Raw genomic sequence first — 26,373 nt, 5'->3', positions numbered from 1 at the left:
ACAGGAATGATGCAATGCAATCAATCTGGAATCTTGAGGAGCTACTGGAAAATCTCTGTGCTGCTTCTCCTACCTAACTGATTTTTTTTGTCTAGACGATAGAAAGTCATCTGTCCTGCAAAGCACTTAATCCACACGTAATCACTCTCCTTCTGTCAGTCTGAGTCACGCATGTTTGTAAACATGAAGTTTAATCCAGCTTTTAATAAATAGGTTAAAACAGAAATGAAACATCACACACTTGTAAAGCTATCTGGTTTAATATTTACTTCTCATTTCATAACAGGAACCTTTGATTTTCGTCTTGTATTGTCTATGCTACGTCCTACAAGGTTCTCAAATTATTAAACCCTTTTTTTTTCAAATTAAGGTGTATGAAACCAAAATATGAACAAGTTCACGAATGTGAGTTTCACCCACATATGATGTAGAGTGATTGCGTGCAGAGTGATGCATTTCAGGCATTTATTTATGTTAATTATGATGATAATGGCTTACAATTAATGAAAACTCGAAATTCTGTTTCCCCAAAAATTACAACCTTCCATAAGATCATTAGGAAAGATTTTTAAAACAGAAATATTAGTGTTGACAAAACAGCTGGCTATTAAAAGGAAAATTGAGTGAAAGAAAAAAGTGAGGGGGACAAATGTACACAAGGAATGGGGTAAAGTGCAACCTTGAGAAGAATGTGAAGCAAAGCTCATTCAAGAGTTTAGAGGAAATGCATGTAGTATGGATTCACCAATTCATTTGGGGTTTTTATTAGCTGTAAGCCAAAATCATTCAAACTAACAGAAACAAACACTATATCAATTTTATATCACTGTGTGTAATAAAAAAAAACTATACCTGAGTTTTACATTTTGAAAGGAATTACTGAAATAAATTAACTTTATTGAGGAATTATTCAGATGCACCTGTGGAATAAATAAAATAAATTAAAAGGGAAAGCAAAACACAATTGCAGTATTTCCTTGTTTTGAAAAAATTATAGCCAAAGGAATAAAAGATTTCTTATATCAGTATTTCCATGATATTGGTACTTTGAGTTAGAAAGTGAGTGAAGAGGATGAGAAAAGTCTTTATAGACCTGGGTGGGTTTCTTATGTCTGATCGATCGTGTAATTCCTGGAGTGAGAACTTCTCCAAGCCAATAATCTTACAGGCCTGATTTAAAAACCATAGAAATACAGGGCTAATTTCGTAACTGTTAACATGAATCAAGTAAATCTGTCTTTTAGTGATTTCTCTTTGCTTTCCTTTTGCTCAGAATTTTGCTTTATTATTGCAACATTATATACAATGTCTACTTACCCTTATTTTCTAGGGTTTGTTTTTTTATCATCATCTAACTACATTTTGCTAATCCTTGTATTTAATCCTGTTTATCAGCTTAACTGTCCCTGCATCTGCTGCTGCAGTAACTTCCCAGTTTATGTGCACATCTGGCAATGTTCCCAGTGTGTAAGGCCCGCCTCATTACCCAGTGTCCCTCTGTGCTGTCATGTCTGAAAGCGGGCCTTAGCTTTAATGTATAATACATCACTGGGTCCCGGTCTCTGATATGGCTGCTGACAAGAAAGTGTGGAAGAGAAGCCAGCTCAAAAAGATGCTCTCACTGGGATAACAGCAAAACAAGAAAACAACATGAACGAAGCATATCTTCGATGTTTTTCTGTGTGATATGCCAGCGTAAGTCCATGGTTTTTAGAATTTATAAAATACAATTGGCTTCTTATCCTTTAATTATAATTTGCTTTTGGGTTGAACAAAACACTGATTTTGGTGTATGAATTGTGGAGGGTGTTCTTGATTGGCTGTGAACACAAAGAATGAAAAAATAGAAACAGCTCCCCCTGTTGGTAATTCAAAGACGTTGCATGCCATGTTCTAAAAAAACTTCACATTTTTATTTCTTTAAAGGTTTTTGTCTGTCATAGATATATACATTTCTATTGAGAAAAAAACATTCCCTTTAAATCTAAATATGCAATCACCTCTCTCTAAAGATTAGGTAATAATAATGTCTATCACACCATTTTGTTGGTTGTTTGTGCTTTTTGTTGATGTTACGCTAAACTGCCTTGTTTGAAAAAATCACATGACAACAATCAATTACCGATAAAGACTGTGTTCAGCTGAAAGGACTTTGAAATCAGCTTGTTCCTCTTTGACATGGACCTTTTGACTGGGATGAACCACTTAGCTCTTGTGTGCTTAATGGTGCAGCTCAATAAATATGGATGTCGTTGAAATAAAGTCCAATTGTTTCAGTAAATTCATTAAGAAAGGGAAACTCGTTTATTATATCCATTTGTTACATATCTCGATATAAGATAAATTAATTTCATAATGTGTTATGTTATGACCTTATGCAATCATTAAGACTGCTGACATGTATACTTCCCATTTCACTACTAGTGAAAAAAAACAATCAACTTTCTGATGTTCTGAAGCACATGTTCAGTATGTGACAGGAAAGACGACGTTTATACAGTATCAGACAAATGTAGCAAGTAGATAGGAGACAAGGAAGAACCAAAGGAGCACTTTAATGTAATTTTGGGTTTTGAATTTCTTAAAGCTTTGGGACTGTTGCCATCGCTTCTCTGTATTATTCTGCCATCTAGTGGCAGCCTGCACAACAGATCTGTTGTTTGTTAAACTCGTTCGCTTCATCTGTTCTGACGTTTGGTCTTTTTTTTTTTTTATTGTGTAGTTTTATGCTTGTTTGTGTTTTAACCATATTATGGTTTTCTTGTTACTGTGAAACTCTGGAACAAAATAAAATAAAATGGATACTGCTTTGATTATTTTCTGGTTATTCCCAAATGTGGTTGATATGTATTAAATTGCATGGGGTTACATGTGATAATCATCTTTATTGGTCATTGCACATATACATTACAACGAAATGTGTCCTATGCATTTAACCAATCCCTTACAGGGAGCAGTGGGCGCCCGGGGAGCATTCTGGGTATAAGGGTCTTGCTCAGGGACCCAGAGTGGTAATCTGTGGGATACGAACCTGGCCCCTGACCCACTCCTTAAACTAAGTACACATCACTGCAGAATTCAAAGGCTACAATATCTTTGGAATGGCAATAATTTCTTTTCCTATCATATAGAGTCTATTTATAGTAAGCATATCGACTCAGCTACAATGCGTCTTGGAATCCTCAGTTATTCTTCACTTCTTACATCCAATTTATTTATTTGGTTGATTTTTTGTTTGTTTTTGTTTGACATAAGAGTAATCTAGCAGAACATTTTTTAGCAAAACTTAGCAAGGATCTAATTTCCAACCAGTTTCTCTGTAATAAATACATATTTTGCTCCAGTATTCAGGCCACATTTGTTAACAGGGAGGTCCCTAAAAGGCTCTTATCATTTGGCGCATATGGTCAAATGAAGGATGGTGTAACTTGCAGTTTGTTTGTCAAGTTTTAGCTGAATGTTTTCCTCTTTTTTAAAGTTATGACTTTCAAAAAGTCTTTCCCAATACTGAGGTATTTTACAGCTCTGACACTTCTTCTTTTGTCTTCGACTTTCTTTATAAGCACTGTAAAATAAGCGGCGAAACGTTTCTTTCCCATTTTCTAGTCTGTGGAGGATTTTAGATAAAGCTTATTTTACTTTATTCCCAGTAAAATATTTGTTTGTAACTCTCCATGTTTTTCCAGTCCAGGTTATCACTGGTTTTATAACAAGAAACACTCCAGAGATTACTGCTCGGTAAGCCCCGCCCCTTCTCTGCCTCTGCTGAACGTGATTGGTCAGGTTCTGTTGACAAATCAGAGATTATGAAAAGCACAGGCAGTGACGTAGACCAGTGACTGTAAGCAACTGGCTACATAAACACGCTAGTTGAAAGTGTTTTAAATCCTTTTGCGGGAGAAGTTTGCAAGTTTCCTTTTGTTTTAGTGAGTTTGCTCCTTCACGTAAACGTTAGCTGGTTGTTTTAACTCCCAGGGAGGGAACTATAACCGACACATGGGGGACATAAGAGGACAAATCCGCTGTCACAACGGTAAGAGTGGGTATTTTTAGAGCCACACAAACTTAAATTAGCTAATTTATTTAACATGTCCAGTTATTTGTTGGTATCAGGGAGCAAGGTTGAGTCATTGCTTCAGATGTGATGCTCTTTGGTTTTTTGGTTACTAAGTAGGTAGCTTTAGATTGAATCGGAAGTTTAAAGCTTCTTCTTCTCTCTCTGTCTTCCGCCTTCAGTGTCAGGCGGTGCTGATCGGTGACCGACTCCACCTTAGCAGGACCACAGATCAGTCCTAACAGAAGACACAGACCTTCATCAGCAGGATGGAGCCAACAGACGGCTTCAGCTTCTCCTTCAGCGTGGAGGGGAGCCCCAGCCCACCCCCTGTGCCCTCCACCATGTCCATAGACAGGCTCCTACCTGCTCTCCTGGAGTGCTTTGGGATCATCCTGTGTGGATACATCGCAGGAAGGGCCAACATCATCACCTCCACTCAGGCCAAAGGATTGGGAAACTTTGTGTCAAAGTTCGCTCTCCCTGCGCTGCTGTTTAAGAACATGGTGTTGCTGGACTTTGGCAACGTGATCTGGCCCTTCTTGTGGGGCATCCTCATTGCCAAAGTGTCTGTGTTTTGCATTGTTTGCGTCCTCACTTTGATAGTGTCTAGTCCTGATAGCCGCTACAGCAAGGCTGGTCTGTTCTCAATATTTGCAACCCAAAGCAATGACTTTGCTTTGGGCTATCCAATAGGTAAGTGTTTTCATGTAAACATCCACATCTTTATATTCATTTGGGACAAAGATACTTTTCAATTGTTGCTATTTCAGAGTTGAATCATTTTCCGTTGAAGTACCCAGCTGGAGGTTTCAACCACTGATTTGAGGGGAAGTTGAAGAATTAGGATGTAGTCCAAAAATGTACTGTCAACATGATGCTACCACCACCATGCTTGACAGTCAAAACAGTGGTTACACTTTTAATAGCCTCGCCATGGCCAAGTAACATAATCTTTGTCTTATCTGGACATACATTTTTCTTCAGAAGGGATTCAGCTTGTCTGTGTGCTCAGTTGCAAATTCCAGTCATCTTGGAGGTGTTCATTTTGGAGCAGGGGATTCCTTTTTTTTTTTTTTTGATTGGTGCTCTCAGTAGGCTGCATATGTTTGACAAGCTAAATGCCTTGGTGTTGGCAGCATCATGCTGTGGGCTTGTTTAGCTGCCAGTTGTATGGGTGCACTGCGTAGAATGGCTGGACTAATGAAGATGAAAGACTACTTCTAAAAGCTTCCTCTCAAATTAACAGCTAAACTCTTGAAACTTTCCAACTGGGCACTTCATAAAGAGAACTGATAAGTTCAAAATTGTGTCCACCCAGAACTAGTTTTTTTTTTTTTTTTTATCACTGTTGTTGATTGTTTTTATAATTCCTCCATGCTGACAAAAACATGGTTCGAATATATCTTTAAAAGCTGAATGATATTCATGCTATTCATACTTCTCACTGTCACTGCGGATCAAATTTCAAGCACAACACAAATCCTTAATGGAAATACCCTTAAGTAAGAACAAAATTGAATTCAGTGTAATAGATTAAACAAATTAAAGTACACGTGTGTGGGCTTTTTTTGCAGGTTGTGACTCCGTTTAACAGTTGGAGCAGGAGGAAACTGTTTCCAATTCATTTTCAAAGCTGTGGCAGGAGCTTGTCTGTGTTGCTGTCAGTGCTTAGTGGTTCAGTTTCTTTTGTTTTATTTCTGAAATAAAACTGGAGCTTTTGGTCTGCTTCGTGTCTTGTGGAATCTCCAGCTTTCATGAAAAATCATGAAAACTAATTATTCTTATATGAGATAATATTTTGTCAGTATTATATTCTGGTCTACAGTGGTGTGATTGTTTACCTACATAACACACACGCCAGTGACGTTCAAGATGTTTTATTATCTTTTGACATAAACAGATGAATTGCCCCAACCAGAGTTTTGGCAGGACTGCCTAAATGTGCGACTCCAACATGAGGTTAGCTCAACATTTGTCTCTAATGAAATATCTGGACCTACACATATAGCTACAGTGTTCAATGAATTTACATCTACCTCCTGCTGAAAGTGTTGATGTGTTAGGCTAACATTAGCATGCTTGCTCTTTGTTTTGATATGACATGTTGATAATTTGGCTTGTAACATATTTCAGTTTGAGTCCAGGTAATCGTGTGCAAAGAAAATTGAGTTTTTTTCTCTTGCTTAATAAACTGAACATTTTGCTTTGGGTGTCTGAGATTGAATGAGTGCTGCTACAGCTTCTCTCTAAGCAGGTTGCATGATCATACAGAAAGGGAGCATCAGACCCCAATACAGTCTCTCCTAAATCAATAAACTAATGTGCATTGACAATAATACAGTTTTGCAAGCAGTGCACGTGAAAATATTTCTGTTCAAACTTTTACAGTTAAAATACTAGAAAGTATTAACAAGACCTTAGATTTGCCTGATTTTTACTTTGTTCTTTGACCCATTTGCTTTCATCTCTATCCACAGTTGAAGCCCTCTACCAAAGCACATACCCAGAGTACCTCCAGTATATCTACCTGGTTGCACCTGTGTCCCTGATGCTCCTAAATCCCATCGGCTTTGCCCTGTGCGAGATCCAAAAGTTCAAGAATCAGGAAAACCAGCAGCAGAGAAAACTGCTGATTGTGGGACATGTAGTCCTGCAAGTCCTAAAGAACCCCATTGTATTCATGGTCATTGTAGGCATCATTGCCCACTTTGCACTGCACCAGAGAATCCCTGCTTTCATGGCTGAGTTCATAGACGGCTTGGCCAACTCTTTCGGAGGAGCAGCTTTGTTCTATTTGGGTCTGACGATGGTGGGCCAGTTGAGGAGACTGACCAGATCCACTGTTGTGACGCTGATTTTGCTCATTACAGCAAAACTGTGAGTTGAATTTCATTGCATTTTATGGCTATTTTGAACAACAGATGCTTTGGTATTACTATAACAGTGGTGCATAGTCTTAGAGGGTGAGTAAAGTGAAGTGTCCCTAACATGTAGTTTTGTGCTAATGGTTTAGATGACGCAGAGCTTTCTCTGACCACAAGTCATTACCAAATTTGATGTTGAGGTCTCAGGAGCACATGGCATTTTATCAGCTAGTTTATCCAAGTATTTCAGTTCCCCTCACTGCACTTTTAACTATTTCATCTCTTTTTTATTTTGGGCTTCTAGGCTGATAATGCCCCTTATCTGTAAGGACATGGTGGATCTTTTGGATTCCACCAACAATACTACGAACCACTCCAGTCTCTCAGATTTTGCTTTTCTGTACGGAGTCTTCCCCACTGCACCAAGCGTGGCCATCTATGCTGTTTACTATAACACTGAACTAGAAGTTGTGAGTTGCTTACAGTATGAACTACAGCTTAGCTTTCTTATTTGTTTGGTAATTGTCCTCTTTATGCTTTTCTTTGACATGTGTTTTGTTGTGACAGGTAACTTCTGGGTTGGTGATCAGCACTTTTCTCTCAGCTCCCATAATGTACGTCTCAGCCTGGCTACTCACCATCCACTTGATGGATCCCCAGTGTTTGATGAATTCACTTGAGACTGTCAGCTTTAATATGAGCATAGTGAGCTTAGTGGCTCTGGTAAGGCGCAGTGTAACATGCACAGACTTGTTGTTCATAACTGGCTTTTAACCAGACTCTTCCTTTTTGTTTCTTTCTTTTGTTTTTATTTTTCCTAGAAGTGGATTGACGGCATTATAACCTACCAGTTAATGTTGGCTCGATTAGTAGACCCAGTTTACTGTTTGGACTAGACTTTTCCTTTTAAAGGAAATGATATTTACAAATTGGTATTTTTTCATGTCTTAAAATACTGAACCATCTGTCTCTAAAAGCCTCAACTTTTCAGAGGATGAGTTGCCTCACGGAACCAGACCTACTTCCCCATTCTTACTTTCAGTGTCACTTTTACGGAACTTAAAATGTAGCCCCATCACTGATGAAAGCTAACCACATCTGGTTTTGTGTTTTCATATAATTTAACTTTTCCGCTGTATTTTGAAAGGGCATGTTTCCTATTTTCAGTTTTGTTCTGGCCTGCAGTTCAAGATGGATATGTTATTTCCATCACAAAAATATCAAAAAAAGCTTTAAAAGTAAGAAAGTCAGCACAAAGAACAGACGATAAAGCCAAAAGAATGATGAGGTTATGTATGTTACACAAAGTTTCAGCATAGCATAATTACATTTTTCCAGTGAAGAGAAGGCCAGAAGAAATGTCTGAAAGCAGTAGGCTAGAGACCTAACAGACCAGCATCCTACCAGGAATTTATATGTACTCTGTGATGGGCCCAGTCTACCTGTAATTTACCACAGTGGTCAGTGCCTCCTTTAAAATAAAAATTTTAAGTAAAAAAAAAAAAGAAAACTGGCAGCATTCAGGCAGACGTTGGAATTTCTGCTAATTTTATAACCAACATTGTTACACCGATAAGCCTGGGGGTTGGCTCACCCTTTTTTCCAAACAACTATGTCATCAGAGTATATTGGCGAGCAGCACTTCATTGGTTGTGTAACACAAATCCACAGTGAATGGAAGCACCTGAAAGTCTCAGTTTTCTACACGTAATCTGTCTGTGTTTTACATGTGAAGGTTTCACTGCCAATGTAACATATGTGGTGTGCAGCATTAGAGCTGTTGATAGGAAGTCAAAATGCTGATATGCAATTTGTTCATTTGGCTCAGGCACTGAGAAAAAAAAATATGTAAACATTATGGAGGAATGGTTGGTGACATCAGTTCTTTTAGTTTAATAATAATATCTTTGGATGTGAGTAAATGTTTGGAACTGACAGAGGACGCAAAAGTTAAAACCACCTTACCTGAGAAACTTTATGCTTACCAACAACACCCACAGTCGCCATAATGGTCTGGCTACTGACTCACTGATAGAGGGATTTGTCTTTGCTTTGGCATGAACTATTTTTGTGTCTTCTTCCATTAGCTTTGGGTTATTTGTTGCCTTAAGGGAGGATTCCAATTATCATAGTGCAAAAAGTGTTTCAGGAAAAGACGCCCTTTTTGGTGGGTGAGCAGAAATCCGCCGTCTTCACATAGTAACTTTAACAAATCTTACCCACTTTCCTGCTAAAAGGATCAGATGGCAAAGTAAGAGGGCCCTCTCCATCCTCCGGGCGATTTGTCATCGTCCATTTATGGCAATGTCTTTCTGTTTTAGAGAGGCGTGACTCTAAAGTCTTTTTGCACCACAAACATCAATCAATTCAATTCAATTCAAAGATACTTTATTGATCCCCGAGGGGAAATTAGAATTCCAGTACAACCCATTCAAACATACATCATGACACAAGACAAGGGAGACGGGTCACCAAGGCTTTGCTGCCCACTCACAGGCGCTGCCCTTGTTAGATGAGAAAAGAGGCCACATTAGGTAAGTAGAGGGAAAAAAAATCATATTTCACACTTTATCCTTAGCAGGATTCAGTTTGAGATTGCAAAAAACCTCAGCACAAAGAAGCAACAAGTTGACAAAACAACATCATGCCGGGAACAGTGAAGGTGGTGTGAGGGATGCATATGTTTATCTTGAGCATGTGTGTGTGTGCGAGTGAGTGTGTGCAAGTAAGTCCATTAAGCACTGTCACAGAGGCCATTGTCCTTGATGGTACGTTGGAATGTTCATCAACCGGCCACAAAGTTCTGAGCAGGTCCACAGATGTCCTCAGGGAAGGGAGGGTGCAGAGGGAGCAGAGCGTCATGTTTACATAACTTCCAGGAGAGGTTGAAGATAGCCAGCCATCAAGGCCGTGCAGGGGACCCAGATTCAGAAAAACAATAATTATTTGGGTTAGGCTGACTCTTAATTTTCCGTCAGCCTTGAGAGTCTCACTAGTGCTTCTCAAAGGCGAATCCCAACAGCCAAATTCCTGGTCTTTCTGCCAGATCCAAGCGAACAACTTTCTCCAAGATTTATCCCATTTCACCTCTGAGTCCAGGAACCGCAACTTGCCTGCGATCCTGTATAAGGATCACATCCAGTCTGCGATTCAGCTCACGTAACATCTCAGTCTGAGTGTTGATCGCTCTGAAGATCCCATCACACATGCCAGGCAGCCTTACAATTGCCAGAACAGCTGCTGACATTCTCAGAATTTCTCGATATGCCAGGTAACCGCTGACTCCAAAAAGCAGAAATCCTGATATCAAACATCCAATTATATACACATCTTCCACATCCTCGACTGACATTATCGACAAACACACAATCCTCCACGTCTGCCAGGAGTCCATCGTGTATCCGGAGAAAAATGTCCCGTCCGGGCAAGCGGGCTCTCCCAACCCCTGTCTTCTCGTCGAGAAAATTTGATCAATTGCATTGAGAGACCAGCTGACCAAATCCATATTTTGGAAGAATTTGGAAGATATGCAAAAAGAGACTCCAAACATGCATTTGTAATTACTTATCTGCTCTGAAAAACAATTTAAAGACTTATTGTGGTTTACTAATGTTTATATTTTTAAGATGTTTTGTTTTTTTGCATAATGTTCAATTTTTCCAAAATTTTTATGAAGTGCGTTGGTTTTAGTTCAGGACCCAACAAATTTGAAAGTTTAACATCTGTGCAAAAGTCTTTGTTTAACTAATTTCAAATTGCTTTCTTCCCTGCCAGCTGTGGACAGTTGCTGTCATGTTTTTAAGTAAAAAGTTTAAGAGGCTACCTCATATGTTTACAGTCAACCTGTTCTTGGCACAGGTAAGCCTGCTGCTCAGCAGTCTTAGTTTAAATTGTATTTCTCTCTGAAATAAAACAAGTAAAAAACTGTAGCTGTAAGTAACTTCTCATCAGCAAAGCCTTTAACTGTATGTTTGGTGCTGTGGTTTTCCAGCTGTTAAGCTGCTTTGGGATGATCCTGTGGAACTTTATGGTGAAGGAAGACAACTTCATCGCACAGATCTTCACTTTCACACTCCTGTCTGTTTCACTTTATAGTAGTTTTATGTGGCCAGGTAAGCCTACAACACATTTATCCATATACAGAATTAAATCTACTCTGAAATCTGAATTTGATTGTTAGTTTTATAATGGAAATGTCTTTGGTTTTAGGATTAATAGCACTCTCGATTGTGCTCATGAAAAAGTATGAGGATCTGAGAGGAGCACCAGGCGTGCTGGTCATCGCGGGGTGGGGGTGAGTCACCTCTGATTCGCAGAAAATAAAAACCCAAGCTGTATCTCAAACTATGACAACAAGTATCTGTTTTATCAAAGAGGATTATGGAAGTTGTTTTTTTTTCAGCCGCTAATTGATCTGTGATAAAGTAAACACACTAAAATACATTTACAGAAACACTAAAGCCAAGAACAGTGATTGAGAACGTGTGGCAGAAATAAATAAGTTCAAGAAAATTATGCTATTAAAAAAATGAATGCAAAGAAAAAACGAAGGAAATGAGAGCTAAAATAATCAATTTTAATATTTTTATATATCAGCACAATAATGTATTTATTAAGATATTCATATATTTCTGTGTTTAACTGTGTGTTTTGTCTTCCTGCTAGTTCTTAATGCAGATCAGTGCCACAGCTCCATGTTTTATGGCAGTGTTGCTAAGCGGTTTCTGTTTAACATTTTAATCATTTGAACAAACACATGTTTTACAGGATCCCTTCCTTGGTAACCTCTATCCTGCTCATCTTTGGCGAGAAAAGGTCTGACGCTATTGATTCCTCATTCTTCTACGGCAAACTACAGGTACAAAAAAAAACAAAAACAGGAAGAATAATGTTAATGTCTTCTGTAATTTTTAGTAATATTCCAGAGCTACAAATTGTGTCTAATTTTTGTGTTTTTGTTAGATAATCTGCACCATGGTAGTGGTCAGCTTCAGCATACTCCTGGGAGGAGGCTCCTTGGTGTGTCTCAGTAGAGGAAGTTGGGGTCAAGATGAACAAAACCAAGAAAGAAACTTTTCATCTGAAGCTGCACAGGATCAGGCAACCGTGGTTGAGCCAGATACTCGGACTCTCATAGAAGCAGGAAACGGAGAAGGAGGTACTTTCTAATGTGAAATAGTTTCAAATTAGTCTTTTATCTCTATTTGTCTTTTCACAAATCATCATTTGAATGGCTGAATGAATACTTTTATTGGCATTGCACCAGCAGTGAAATTAAATGCTTCAACTGAAGAGATGTAAACAGTTCCCACACCATAAACGGAATGCAAATTACCTAACAAATAAATCAAAAACCCGGGCTGTTCATTTCATCTCATTGCCATTTTATAGTTTTTCAGTTTGCAGCTTAGCAGCGAGCAGCCCATTTATTAATGTTACTTTCAGGTAGAGCTGCACAAGCTATCAATTAGCAGTCATCATCGCACTATTGTTGTCTGCAGCATTACCATCAGAAAGGACAGCTTGAATTCAGTATATGGTAGTCCATGACTTTTTGGGTGCCAAAATATTCAGCAATAATATTGTTTTGTGAGGTTTGTCTAATAGCGTGGAGCCTTACTTTCATCTATTGAAAACGGTCTTGCCAAATATCCAAAGGTGGTTAATAAGACACTAGTTGAGTGCTGGCAATTAAGGCAACAATCAGTAATACAGATTAGGATTTATCTACAAGCTGCCATTACAAAAGTGTTGTAAACAACTCTGTATGTTAATACCAAGTCTTTCTTTGATTTATACTTTCTGCTACGTGTGTTTAAAAACCCGGCACAGTTACAAAAACTTAAAGCAAGCACCGTAGGAAACGCAGAGAAGTCATTTTTTAGCAGAAAAAAGATTATTTCACCAATGAGCGCATGATCACGCCCAACTGTATTTATACCTTGCAAAAATATTGATCTCTTCAAATTTTTTTAACATTTTATCAAGAAACAGCCACAAACGTCTAGGTAAAGGGATTTTTAGTGATAGATCAATGCAAAGTAATCCATAATTGTGAAGTAGAAGGGAAAGGATACATGGTTTTCAGGAATGTTTTAAACATATGAAAAGTATTGCGTGAAATTGTATTTGACCCCCTTTCCTCTGAGCCCCCTAAATAAAATGTAGTGCAACCAATTTGCCTTCAGAATTCAGAGAAGTAGCCAAGAGACCCATGGTAGCTCTGAGGGAGCTGCAGAGATCCTCTCTAGAAAGTGGTGGTGGAAGCATCATGCCGTGGGGATGTTTTTCTCAGTAGACACAGGGAAGCTGATCAGAGTTGAAAGATGGATGAAGTTAAATACAAGACAATTAGGGTAGAAAACCTGTTAGAGGCTGCAAAAGACTTGATATTGGGACAGAGATTCACTGTCCAGCAGGACAACAGCCTAGACACGTAGTCCAGGCCGTAATCTAATTGAGAATGTTTGACAAGACATTAAAATTGATGTTAAGACTCTTTAAATCTAACCTGACTGACCTTGAGCTATTTTGTAGAGAGCAATGGGCAGAAATACAGGAAGCTAGTCAAGACAAACCCTGAACTACTTGCAGTTTTAAATGTAACAAAAAGTTGTTAAACAATTATGGTGCTAAATACAAATGCAGACCACGCTTTTCAGATTTTTTACAAAAATGTTTTTATATCATTTTACTTCCACTTCACAATTATGCACTCTTGTGTTGGTCTATTATATGCAATCCTAATAAAATACATTGAAGATGGGAAAGTGATAAAACCAGTAGTTGGGTGTATTGTTACTGTTGGTTTCTTCTAACTGATCACAGCAATAGTATAAAATAAAATTAAATCAAATCAAAAGCAACAAAGTATAGTTGTAAAATAACCTTTTTTTTATTAAATCAATGTGTTTTACTGATTACTGTATATACTGTACATGCTGTTTTGTACTGTCTCTCGTTAGTAATTCAGACAGGAAGTGTAATTATATATTAAGAGGGTCCTTTTCATTTTGGTTGCTCTATCAGAGTGTCTCAGATGTGCCTGTGCTGCAGCCACACCCATGCCTGACATGATCATCAGCACAAATATGAACAACACCCCAACCTCATGTTCAGGTATTTCCACTGATAACCAACTGGCATGTTTTCTTTCTCGCAGGAATATTTTAAAAGCACTAAACCCCCCAGGGAGGGCGTTTCAGACCTAAATCATATTAGGGTAGAAATTCCTTCATTTTTAACCTTGTAATTTAAGAACTGTAAAGACACATTCGGTGCAGCAAAGTCCTTTCTCTTGTGGACGTTCATTTTCTGTTGTGCTGCTGCCCTCTTCAGGTCAGTGTGAGAATTGTTGCGAGTCAAAAGACTGCCTCCTTGCTCAAATGGATGAGCTCCAACAGGTCGCAGATAGACAAGTGGTCCGTCATGTGCTCCTGTGTCTGCTTCTGATTGTCTTCCTTTTGGCCGTGAGTAAAACACCGCCATTGTCACAAACCATTCAAATAAATGTACAATTCCTAGATCTTTTCTGAGAAATACCCCAATTTTTAAAACCTAGATGGTGAAACCTAATGTCTCTTTTTTTTTGTTTTCTTTTTTAGCTTAAGGTTTTATCGATTCCTTTAGATCTGATAATGAGATCAGTAGAAAAACATGTTTTTTTGGAAATGAAATTAGTTGATTTCTACCAGCTGGAGCTAGAACAGGACTGACCTACATTTCAAATATATGGTTGTGGACAAATTTGTTGTCACCTCTGGAAAAAATGTGTAAACAGACTGAAAATATATTACTTTTTTAAATTTCAGTAGCTATACTTCAGAAAGATTTTTTTTTTTACAAATCCAGCTTTTAATTAAACATATTTATTCAGAAGGAAAAAAATAAGGAAAACAATGTTTTTAACCTTAAGAAATTATTGTTTTCAGCAAAATCGCCATTGGCACAATTATAGTTTCGCCTCCTGTTAATCCTTTGTGACCCTATCATGCCATTAGACCAGCACTTGGTCTCCGCCTATAACCTTTCACATGTTTGGACCCGAGAGAAGGATCTTTTTCTCGCAGGTTTTCTTTAGGATTTAGGTCTGGAGACTGAAACGGCCAAGGAAGAAGGTTGATGTAGTGTCTTTTAAACCATTTTCTAATCCCTATTTTGTTGAAAGACCCATGCACAACCCTGTTTTCAGTTTAGTTATTTAAAATCTGCTGGTATTTCAATGAGCTTCTAATGTCATGCACAATAACAATGTTTCAAGGGCCCAACGCATCACAGATCCACCACCATGCTTAATAGTGGCCATGAGGTAATCTTCCTTGAGTGTTTGTGCATCTGACGAAAGCACACGGTTACATTTAAAGTCCAAGTAGGATTTAGCAATTTCCACATGTTTACGTTTGTGGCAATGGAAAAAAAAAAAGGCCTTTTCCAGACATGTCATCCAAACAACTACAGCTTGACATCTTGTCATTTTTTAGGGAAACTTGATGACCCCAAGAGGCCACACCTTGCTGCAGCTCTCAAACAATAAGCTTTCAATATCCATACATTTTACCTCACTTATCATCCTGCTCACCTTGCATTGTAGCAAGAAAAATATGGGTCCTTGTCTAGCCTTGTAGCCACAGGCTTAAAGCAAATGAACCTCTGTGTCATGTCATACTTATGAGTGAAACAGAAAGTAATGGATTACTAGTTAGATGTTTCTCAGTCAATAATCAAAAAAATCTAAATTTAAAAAAATAGAGAAATACAATTAAGTTAAAGGGTTTTTTAAAGTTTTTTTTTTCAGTAAGGCTATGCAACTGCAATAAAAGCTTAAATTGATTTAAGTATTTTTACACATCTTCACCAGAGGCACCAATAAGTGTGATCAGCAGAGTTTAACCTCTGTCATGTTCTCCTAATAACAGAACTTTTCCAGCTCTCTGTGGTTGCTTTACAACCACCTTCATGGGCGTCTCTACTTGGAGCTTCAGTTCTTCTGTGCTATAGCCAACTATGGACAGGTCAGTCTAATAAATAAAGATGTCTGTAAATCGTGTAGCTTTACTTCCACACAGAAATAATCCGCATTCTTCTTCGTCTTGACAGGGATTTATCTCCTTTGCTCTTTTCGGACTGGACAAGCATTTGATTTTACTGCCATTGAAGAGGTAATGAACAGTAATGCCATGAAGCGCAATTAAAGACGTCTCTAAAATGCATTTCTTTTAATTTGCCTACACTCCTCTTTAGCAGGAATGTCATATTAACTTCAGACTCATTCTTTTTTTTTGGAGTGTTGTTTAATCAGGTTGGGTTGATTTTATAACAGACAACGCTGGGTCTTCAACTGTGACGTTATTGTGGATTTTCTCTAACCCACACAGGGTCAAAATTATTCATACAGGCTAAAATATACACTCTGCTACTGATATTTGATGAAATGTCTCTTAACAAAAAACCAAATGCTTTTTGTAGGATTTTTGTAGCAATGTACTGGAATCATTCCTGCTAATATTTAACCACTTTTTTTTAATCAAAAATGGTAGAACTTATTACTGGGTCACATTGAACTGGCCTGTTGAAGCATTTTTTCGAAGTTTCTAATGGGGTTCACATCGTGTTTGATCCACTATAAAAGTGGTTCTGTTGTGTGTTTAGGATCATTGTCCAGTTGGAACAAACTATTGTTTCTCCACGTTTCAATTGACAAGCTGTTGATTTAAGATGAAGTTGAAAATGTATAAATACTTGACAGTTGGTACAGGGGTCTCCGTTTGAAAGCATCAGCCTGACCTCTCCTAACATCTTGTAATGGAGAACAAATTGACTAATCTTTGTCTTGTTTGGCCATTAAACTTTTTAACTGAAGGGTTTCCATGTGGCCAGTCTAGTCTGAAAGCGCTAAATTTGAAGGTGGTGCTTCTCTCTTTGTTGAGACTCTTATAGCCATTGATGATATAACTCTGGCTTCAGTGTGGACTGTAACCATGGAGTTTCAGCATCTTCCTGTTTATGACAGGCCTGACCTTAGGTGGTTCCTGAACATCCTGACCAATTCCCTGTCGTGTGACGGTGACAGTTTCGGTCAGATGGTTGAACTTTGACACAGCTGGATGTTCCATCAGGACAATGGATAGATTCAAGAGCACTTCTTGTCACTTCTTTCTTCCAAAAAAAAGCTCCTTTTTGGGGCGAAAGTAGAGTAGATGCAACAATTTGAATGAGAGCCAATGCAAATTCTGGGGTGTTTGGTGCAATAAAGCTAAAACTAAGTACACATATGTTTTCCAAGTTTTAGGTGCTTAAACATCATTCCAGAGAAGGCAAACAGTAATATAGCGTCTTTGTTGTAAAGGGATCAAAACTAGGGGTGCACCAATGGATTGGCCCCGATTTCCTTAATTTTGGGTGATCGGTGATCAGCCAATACTTGCATGTGAAACCGATCTTATCCACCAATTTTATCCATCTCCACAAAGGTCTGAAAATCACCCACTGTCCTTTTGATCTGCTGTGAGAGAGCGTTGACTGACTGACCCGCCCACCAGGTCACGACTGCACATGTGCGGTTCACAACTGTTGACAACATAAGATTGGAACATTGAAGGTGTGTTGTGACCTTATGACACCTGACAGTGTCGGTTATAAAGAATATCGGTATCGGCCAATATTGGACTCAGCAGGTCAGGCTTTTTAAAGATGAGTATTCGGCCAGAAAACTGCAATCGGTGCACCTGTAATCAAAACCTGTCACTTCAGCCTGTCTCCAATGACGCAACCCAGGCATGTATGTCAGGACAACTTCATTGGATTTCCAGGTTATATAATAAAGTCTGCTACTCTACATCTATTTTATTAAGCAATGTTTTGTAGTAAAGTTTTGTACTAAAGTAGTGGGCCCAGTTTTTTGTTATATTTAACTGTACTCTTTCCAAAAGAGCATGAATAGTTTGAATAACACAGCTACACTCCAAGTAATTTACACCGTGTTGCAGATCAAGCCATCCATACACGTAACGTATAATTGAAATAAATACAGTAGGAAATCAGGTTAGTTTGCTTATTCTGAGTTTTTATTGCACCGAACACCCCATACTTTGAAATTATTTGCCTTCAAATCACAGCATCTACTTTCCCATTAAAGAGCCATGAACTCCGAGCACGGGCTAAGTATCCGCATGTGTTGAATCTTTCCAGGGATGGTTTTTGATATGGGCCACCCTGGGCAACTGCCCAGGGTGGCATTAGAGAGGAGACCTAAAGGAGCACAATGTTAAAAGAAATGTACTTTTCTGTTGGATGTGCCCTGAACAAGGAGACTAGGTTATGTGCTTTGAGAGGGACTGCACAAAATTTCATCCCGCCCCTGAAACTCAGATAATTTTCTGCATTTTAAGTGGTTGGGAGGGCAGCAAGAAGACAGACTTAAGTGCCCCAATTTTGTATGAAAGAAATAAAAAGAGTGATCTAATATCCTGCTAGAATTAGGCCAGTGGCTTGTTGATGGCTGCAAACAGCATGCCTTTTTTTTATTTCTTGTTCTGAGACATTTATCTAAATATTAGCAAGGCTGTGTATTTAAATCAGTTTGTTTATTTTGGTTGAGAGAAAATTCAAAATAAATTCCAATTTGAGCATATCGTGCTTGCAGAAATCATTTTAGTTGTACTATCCACCCAAAACAAATAAAGAACAAATCAGATAATGTGTTAAAGGCCTAAAATGAATAATGATATTCTTGCCAATGATGTGTGTATGTAAACTGTATAATACAATGTATTATGTGTACATTTGGATTCTACATTTTTTTCTTTTTTTATTCTTTAAACTGGTGTTTAGGTTATACAGTCGCTGGTTTGGAAGGAAGAAGAAAGAGGAGCCGGAGCCTGATTTACCAGATGACATCAGGATGACCTGCCTTCAATTCACCAAATACCACAAACAGCAGTGTTTTCATGACATTGTTAAAAAGAGAAGGTGACAGAATACAGACTTACTCAAAGCTGCTCTGTTCTGAGCTTGTTTGGAAACTATCTTGAGTAAATCTCTGGTGTATGTTTATGAGACATTCTAGTGTGTGTGGTCGCTCAGCTACTTCTCTATGTTCAGAGCAGCGGTCCTGCAGCTAAAATCTTTACTGCCTTACAGGTGTGGGGTGAGGACTATGCTGGATTGTTTTCGTGGCTGCGAGCTGGTGGACTGGCTTCAGCAGGTGGGTTTGGCGCAGGACCGCGGCGAGGCAGTCCTCTATGGGTCACGGCTGCAGCAGGGCAGGGTGCTTCAGCACATCAAGCAGGAGTACAGCTTCGAAGACAGTGAGCTTCATTACTACTTTACTACATAAAACAAGGCATCAAAGTCGATTCTGACTTTATTCCCAAAGAGATTCCCATAAGGTGCAAAGAGACACGTTTCAGTTCATGCAGGAATGTTTGCTTAGTTTGTGCACTGTACAAAGCAGCTCTCAGGAGAGCTATATGTTATATAACATTCAACTCTGGTTGAGCAACAACTGTGATTTTTAGGGTGTGTTGAGTGCTTTTGTGGTGATATTAAAAAGGGAAAAAAAAAATAATATATATATATATATAATCAGTACAGATATACTTTCAGATGATCTTTCATGTTCATTAAACCACTTACTTGAAGGTAAAACTGAATGTGCATATACTGTAATTATTGCCGTTAAACTTGGTTGTATGGGAAAAAAACGGACTTAGGAGTTTTCTCTGTATTGTAGGGAATTGTTGGCCTTTTGATGTTAAAAAAAGTCTCTCAATTGAGTCTATTTTCATTAGATTTTCATGCAGTCGTTGCATGTTTTAGCACAGTGTGATTTTGCAGGGAAACAAAATGCTACCTATCTGTTGAATGTATTCATTATTGAAAACTGTGCACATGTTATCACTCCTACCTAAGGCCAGTCCCCTAAAACATAGGTCTGCAACCTGCAGCTCCAGAGCCACTTGTAGGTCTTCAGGCCCTCTAAAGTGGGTTTTCATAACTTAAAAATTTAAAAAATAACAAAAATGAGCAGAAATGTTGTACATAAAAAGCAGTAGAAAAAACTTTTTTTTTAAATCAAACATTTCCATAGAATTTCCACAGCATAATGACACTCGGGATGATAGATTTTTTATTTTTCTTACTAATTTGCAGCTAAATGTCATTTAGCTGCAAATTATGTACTTTATTTTATTTTTAAGTGACCTATCATTCGTAAATATAAAAAAGAATTTTGCCCATCTTGTAGAAAATGTTTTTGATGTATAACCTCAAATAAGAGTTAAAATATGATGGTTCTTTTATTTTAAAATAATACAAAAAAACAATTTATAATATGTTTAATAAATTGAATATGGTTAAAATGGCCCATGTCTTAAAGGGAAGTTAAGATTATATGTTCAGCATTTGCTTTCTTACTTATTTAAGAGCTATTATGAAATGAAGCACTGTTAAAGCATTGTTGCTTAAGAGGTTTGCAGTTTGTCATGACTTGAGCATTGTTAGTGGGAAGGGTTCATTTTTTACTGGTGATGTTACCAGTATCTTGTTTCTTTCAGTGCATATTTGCTGAATGCTTCATATTTGTGTTAAAAAAATATTTGTTCTTGAGGGAAATCTGCAGCTCCTGGTCCATGTTTGTGATTGAATGTCTGATGTCTAATGTCACTCATTGAAAAGACCTGGATGGATTTTCAGCTGAAGACCAACAAGGACCATCAAGATGTCTTCATCCATGATAAAAGGGTTGCTTTGTAGAAAAGGGCTCTGCTGTATTGCCTTGAAAATGCTTCTTTCGAATAACCTGTTACTTAAACCTTGTTGAATTAAGATTAAAATGCTGCTACTTTAATTCTTAATTTTGAATAAAAAGAGATCAATTGTCTGTTTTTTCAAGGTGTTTTATTGATTTTAATGTTGTAAGTTGTTTATAAATCCTTTAATGTCCAATTGAATCTGTAGTGTGTTCTGCCAACTGCTACACATCTGTAATGCAAAAAAACTTAAACTAATTTAAATTAAATATACATAAAGTTCTTGTCTAAGCTTACAGTCAAATGTTTATTTAATAAAAGTATGTTTTTATATATATTGCAGGATTCATGTACAATGCTATGCAGAGATCTCATGAAGGTCACTGTTAACTGACTCCAAGCAGCACATAAGGAAACACTGTAGGCCTGCTGCAGTTCTCCATCATGTCACACAGCTCTTAGCTATTGCTGTACACACCCAGTTCTTTCTGGACACAACCGGAGAACAGGTTCACCCAAATATCAGGAACTTCCACACCCACTTCTAGAAGCTTCTCCATCTCTTTAATCGTCTCTTTCTCAAGCTGCCTCAGACCTTCTGTGATCTTCTGTCCTCTCTCCTAAAAACAAGAGGATATGTTAACAATGAACCTCGCTATGGTAAAGGATTAGGTTAGATCGTTCTGTGGCCTTAGTGAGGGTGTTGAACCTTGTAAGAGTCAATGATGGCAACGATAAGCTCATGCTTGACAAACAATGGATGTTTGCGGTCCGGTTTGCTCTGGAAGCGAGGTTTGTTCTTCACTGGATCGTCTGGACCAAAGCTGGGGGAGGACGTCTCCTTCAGCTCATGAGCGTTTTTCACAAATATAAACGGTTTGAAAACAGACCTGATGAATAAATGAAGGACAGAGTAAATCTCCTGTAGTTACAGTTGTTGCTCATGAACCGACGGTCTGATGAGTTGTGGCACCTCTCTGGGTCTGGAGTTGCTGTGAAATAATGAACCCCAGGCAGAGCCGGATCCGTGGGTACCACAGACACCATGCTTCCTGTTGTCATGAACATGCCCTCCATGTTGATGCCACTGTCTCTATCGCGCAGAATATCCATCATTGCCTCTGCACTAATATGGCCTTGAGGGAAAAAAAAAGACAAGACATAAAGAAACTGTCAACGTTTCCACCTTTTTTTTTTCCTGTCGAGATTCCAAATCACCACAGTGACATCTGAGGAAACCAACCATTTCTCCTTTCCAACAAGCTCTTCCCCTCACAGTACCGAGTCCCAGCAGACTCTATTCTGGCTGTGGTCAGAAAAGAGTAGACCGTCGCAAAGTTGAACTCTGACTTTCCATCCCACCAGCCTTTGCTTCGAGCATATTCCCTCATTCCTGGATGCTCCTTGTCTATCTTTGTTGTTATTCCATACTGGTTGGAGATGTTCCGACATCCACCTGGAAACAAGGTGTGAAACTATGATATTCACCAGTTACTGAAGCATCATGTTAATACCGGACATAGATAAGTGCATAGGAATTTGCACAGCTGAAGGTTTATTCAGTATATTACAGGTTTGATTGAGCAACAGTTTATTCTGAGAAAATAATTTTTGAGATGGAGACAGCTGTTTGCATTAGAGTCCAGTTTTTCAATCTTTTGCAGAATTTTTTACTAAACCTTTATATATCGTTAACCAAACAATAACCAGCTTTTCAATGTGGATGGCCTTGCAAAGTGACCCTTTTTTTAAATTATTTACAGTTTTTTTACATTACAACCACAAATTTCATTGTATTCTAATAGGATTTTTGGCGACAGACAAGCCCAAAGGAATGCATAATTATGAGGTAAAATGATACATGTTGTTTGTTCTTTTTTCATTCAAATTAAAATCTGTAAACTGTGCATTTGAATTCTGCTAAGCTGAGTCAATACTTTGTAGAACAACCATTCCCTGCCAGTATCTCTGTAGGTTTTTGGGGGTATGTCTCTACCAGCTTTGCACCTTTAAAGACGGAAATGTTTTAAACATTCTTCTTTGCAAAAGAGCTCCAGCTCAGTCAGACTGGATAGTGAGTATCTGTAAACATTTGGTTTCAAGTCTCACCATAGATTCTCAATTGTATTTAGACCCAGACTTTGACTAGACAATTTTGACACATAGACTTTCTATTGTTTGAACGACTAATTGTAGCTCTGGTTGTAGGTTTAGAGTTGCCAGCTGGCTGGAAGATGAAGCTTTTCCAGGTTTCTTTCCAGGACTGCCCCATATTTGGCACTATCCGTTCTCACCTCAGTTCTGTCCCTGATGAGGAAAAGGATCCCCTCAGCATGATGCTGCTACTACAAATGATGCACTGTCTGATTTGTGTGTGTGGGGTAATGTGTAGTGTTAATTTTCCGGCACACAGCATTTTGTATGTTGGCCAAAAAGTTACTAACCTAACCACATGAAACCTTAACAAAACACACTCGAGTTTATGGTTGTACAATAAAAAAATATGAAAGGGTTTAAGGGGTCTGAAACCTTTTGCAAGGCATTACAACTGATGATACCTGAAAGTGTTGGATATCCACTGTGAGTCTCAGGAGTGTACAGCAACTTCAACCTTTTCCCCTAATTGCCAATCTGCTTTCCGTTTCTGATTACCTTCCACTCGCTCCGCTGCCCAGTACTTCCCGGATGTTTCCAGCACCCACGCCTCCTTCCTGTCTGAGATGAGGAAGCTGTTGTGGTAGGTGAAGCCACACTGATCCTCCATACACGGGCCTCCCTGACCGTACTTCTCCAGCAGCACAGCGATAACGTCAACGGCTTTCTCAGCCGTGTCAGCACGCTCAAGACCAAGTCTGTAAAATTGCAGAATCACAAATTCATCTTCTATTATTTCATAAACGTCATCAGAAATAATTAGAGCACCTACAATAAGATTCAGATAGTTTTGTAATTATTAATGGTCCATAGTAGTTTTATTATCTATTGAGGAATAGCTGTAAATGTCACTACATTTCCTCTGCAATTCAAGCAGATCATCGTGAGTAATTCATCATCATTCAAAACGAGAACTGTATGGCACAGCTGTGCAAACCAGCCAAGATATGGCCATCTGCCAAAACTAAAAAGGTGGGGAATGAGAGTATTAATCAGAGAAGGAGCCAAGAAAGTCATGGTAACTCTGTAGGAGCTGCAGAAATCCACAACTCAGGTGGGAAAATCTGTGGGCAGGATAACTTCTGGTCCTGAACTCCAGCTAGGGAGGTCATTGTTGAAAGAATGCTGTAAGAACTCCACATAGCAAACATGTGGAAGAGGAGATCTGCAGAAAACATTAAAATCAAACTTTTCTGCCTGTATACAAAACAGGAAACATGAGATGCCCCCAAAAACGTGCAACTTAATTGCAGTTCATGCGGGTCTACGGATGATTGACTCAGGGCAGGCTAATTACAAATGCACGCCACAGTTTTCAGATTTGTTTTTGCAAAAAGGAAAATTAAAACTATGGCTCCCGTCCTTCCCCTTCACAATTAGCCACAATTATCACATTACCTCCACAAAATAAAGGGAAAAGGAACAAGTTTGAGGACTATCAACACGTTTGCATCGCACTGTACAGTTGAGCATTGTAGAATATAAACTATTTATGTGTGTAATATTAACTATCTCTGTGTGTAACTGGCATGTGTACATAGAGCATAGGGGGGGTCAAGCTTAGGGAGTGAAGCATAGAAAGTGCAAGGTCCTTGGGGAGGGAAGTAGAGAGTCCAAAGTCATAAATTAGTGAAGGACAAGGAATCACTGATGGTGGAGAAGAAGACAGGGGAGAACAGCGCACAGAGAGGGCAAGGTCATAAATTGGGGAAGGAGACAAGGCGGGATAAGTTTGTTATAAGAGAAGAACCAGAAATACTCCTTATTTGGATATGAGGTTATATGGTTGCTGGGGAGATATCCACAGATAGAATGATTGTGTATGTGTACTGCATAGCAGCGAGGGGTATATAAAGGTATTTGTGGCCCCTCCAAAACGGACAACACACAGACGTTTCTAGGCACCAGTGTGAGTGTGTGTCCCCTCTCTGAATTCAGATTGGTTTATTTATAAACTTGTGGAAGCGTACAACTGATCTCTGACTGAGGATTGTCCTTTGGGTGCCAAATAAAAGAGTCGGGGAGAGGTGAGGAGTAATGTAAGAGTTAACTGACAGCCAGTAAAGTTTTCCTACCTCAACAGCATCTAACAAAGAGCTGGACAGAGCATTGATTTTACCTGACAAGGTCCATTCCGAGCAGAGCTTCCTCACCATCAGCGCTCTCTCTGCCCCACACTGCCTCATTGCCAATGCACACTTGATGCTCATTTGCACCCATCTCAGCCCCCCACAGCCATGCTGGCTTGCTCAGGACAACTGCATTGGTGTGGGCGACCTGCTCGATCTCTATATATGTGCACTTTTTTCACAAACGTAACAGGACACAGGAGATTAAAAAGTTGCAAAGTCTCATAATCAGCAAGTTTAAGTCATGAGCAATTTATGTGTCACCTACCTCAACCTTCTCCTCTGGACCATAGTCTCTGGCAGGAAAATACACAACCTCTTGGACTTCATCACAGGGTCTGTCCGAGTTTTTCCCAAAAATGACGCGCTGTCCCTCAGAGGAAGGAGGCAGAGCCACAAAGGTGTCACAGGAGGATGGAAACATTTCAATCATAGGCTAGATAGGAGAGAAAAAATAAGTTTGTCAAAAAGTCTTTTTATGAGAATCCCAACGAACGCAGCCACTTCTTCACGACACAAAAACTGCACACCACCTGAGCCGTTGTCTGGCGGCTGTCAGTATCGGTTTCTATTCCTGCTTGTCTGCAGGATCTCAGCGGCTTTGTGTTCTTAGCACTGACACGGAAACAACACAGTCACGTGACAAAAACATGAAGTCACGTTTAGATTCGGAGTAAACAGAAACTGCCTTAAGATGGACAGTGTTGAAATACCAACACATCCGTGAATTAATATTTCAGATTATTATATTTATTTCATTCACTTAAAGTCTAGGTATGTCATTTTTTTTTTTTTTTTAACATTTAATTATTTATTTAGATTTTAATCTCCTTAGCATATTTCTATACATTATATTGACAACGATAAGCAACTATTTATTGCATTCTGTAATAAATCATATCAGGAAATATTTAGATATTTTTATATGATATCTCAGAATAAATTAGCACGTAATAATTATGTCGGATAGATTTTTTTTTTACAAAAAACAAACAAACAAAATATTTTCTTACATTAAATCTTTTGGCACTGTTGAAGAAGAACAGTGACCTTTGGATGGATAGATAGATAGATAGATAGATAGATAGATAGATAGATAGATAGATAGATAGATAGATAGATAGATAGATAGATAGATAGATAGATAGATAGATAGATAGATAGATAGATAGATAGATAGATAGATAGATAGATAGATAGATAGATAGATAGATAGATAGATAGATAGATAGATAGATAGATAGATAGATAGATAGATAGATAGATAGATAGATAGATAGATAGATAGATAGATAGATAGATAGATAGATAGATAGATAGATAGATAGATAGATAGATAGATAGATAGATAGATAGATAGATAGATAGATAGATAGATAGATAGATAGATAGATATTACAGAATAAATTCATTAATCATCA

At 38.4% G+C, this 26,373-nt stretch overlaps 2 protein-coding genes across 4 annotated transcripts; one reads left to right on the top strand and one right to left on the bottom strand.

The window, feature by feature from the left end:
• Positions 1-1,545: 1,545 nt before the first annotated feature.
• On the top strand, positions 1,546-20,800 carry gpr155a (G protein-coupled receptor 155a). Of its 2 annotated transcripts, none has more exons than XM_047370472.1 (16): positions 1,546-1,695; positions 4,237-4,750; positions 6,535-6,934; positions 7,226-7,391; positions 7,489-7,644; positions 10,696-10,779; positions 10,913-11,033; positions 11,131-11,215; positions 11,689-11,779; positions 11,884-12,079; positions 13,951-14,040; positions 14,260-14,390; positions 15,837-15,932; positions 16,018-16,079; positions 18,751-18,888; positions 19,060-20,800. In XM_047370472.1, exons 2-16 carry the CDS (start codon positions 4,324-4,326, stop codon positions 19,253-19,255), a joined length of 2,439 nt encoding a protein of 812 aa, XP_047226428.1. In that variant the 5' UTR covers positions 1,546-1,695; positions 4,237-4,323; the 3' UTR covers positions 19,256-20,800. The 2 variants fall into 2 exon arrangements, with proteins under 2 accessions (XP_047226428.1, XP_047226427.1); XM_047370471.1 differs by lacking the exon at positions 1,546-1,695 and adding an exon at positions 3,824-4,033.
• On the bottom strand, positions 20,801-25,612 carry scrn3 (secernin 3). 2 transcript variants are annotated; one of them, XM_047370474.1, is made up of 8 exons: positions 25,486-25,612; positions 25,221-25,388; positions 24,943-25,124; positions 23,322-23,521; positions 21,913-22,125; positions 21,643-21,805; positions 21,379-21,559; positions 20,801-21,289 (listed from the first exon to the last, which is right to left on the bottom strand). In XM_047370474.1, the coding sequence occupies exons 2-8, from the start codon at positions 25,383-25,385 to the stop codon at positions 21,128-21,130; spliced, it is 1,266 nt and encodes a 421-aa protein (XP_047226430.1). In that variant the 5' UTR covers positions 25,386-25,388; positions 25,486-25,612; the 3' UTR covers positions 20,801-21,127. The 2 variants fall into 2 exon arrangements, with proteins under 2 accessions (XP_047226430.1, XP_047226429.1); XM_047370473.1 differs by lacking the exon at positions 25,486-25,612 and having other exon boundaries at positions 25,221-25,479.
• Positions 25,613-26,373: the final 761 nt, after the last annotated feature.

This window comes from Girardinichthys multiradiatus, chromosome 7 (assembly GCF_021462225.1).
Source record: "Girardinichthys multiradiatus isolate DD_20200921_A chromosome 7, DD_fGirMul_XY1, whole genome shotgun sequence".
Classification (NCBI taxonomy): domain Eukaryota; kingdom Metazoa; phylum Chordata; class Actinopteri; order Cyprinodontiformes; family Goodeidae; genus Girardinichthys; species Girardinichthys multiradiatus.
This window is presented reverse-complemented; position numbering and strand designations above follow the sequence as displayed.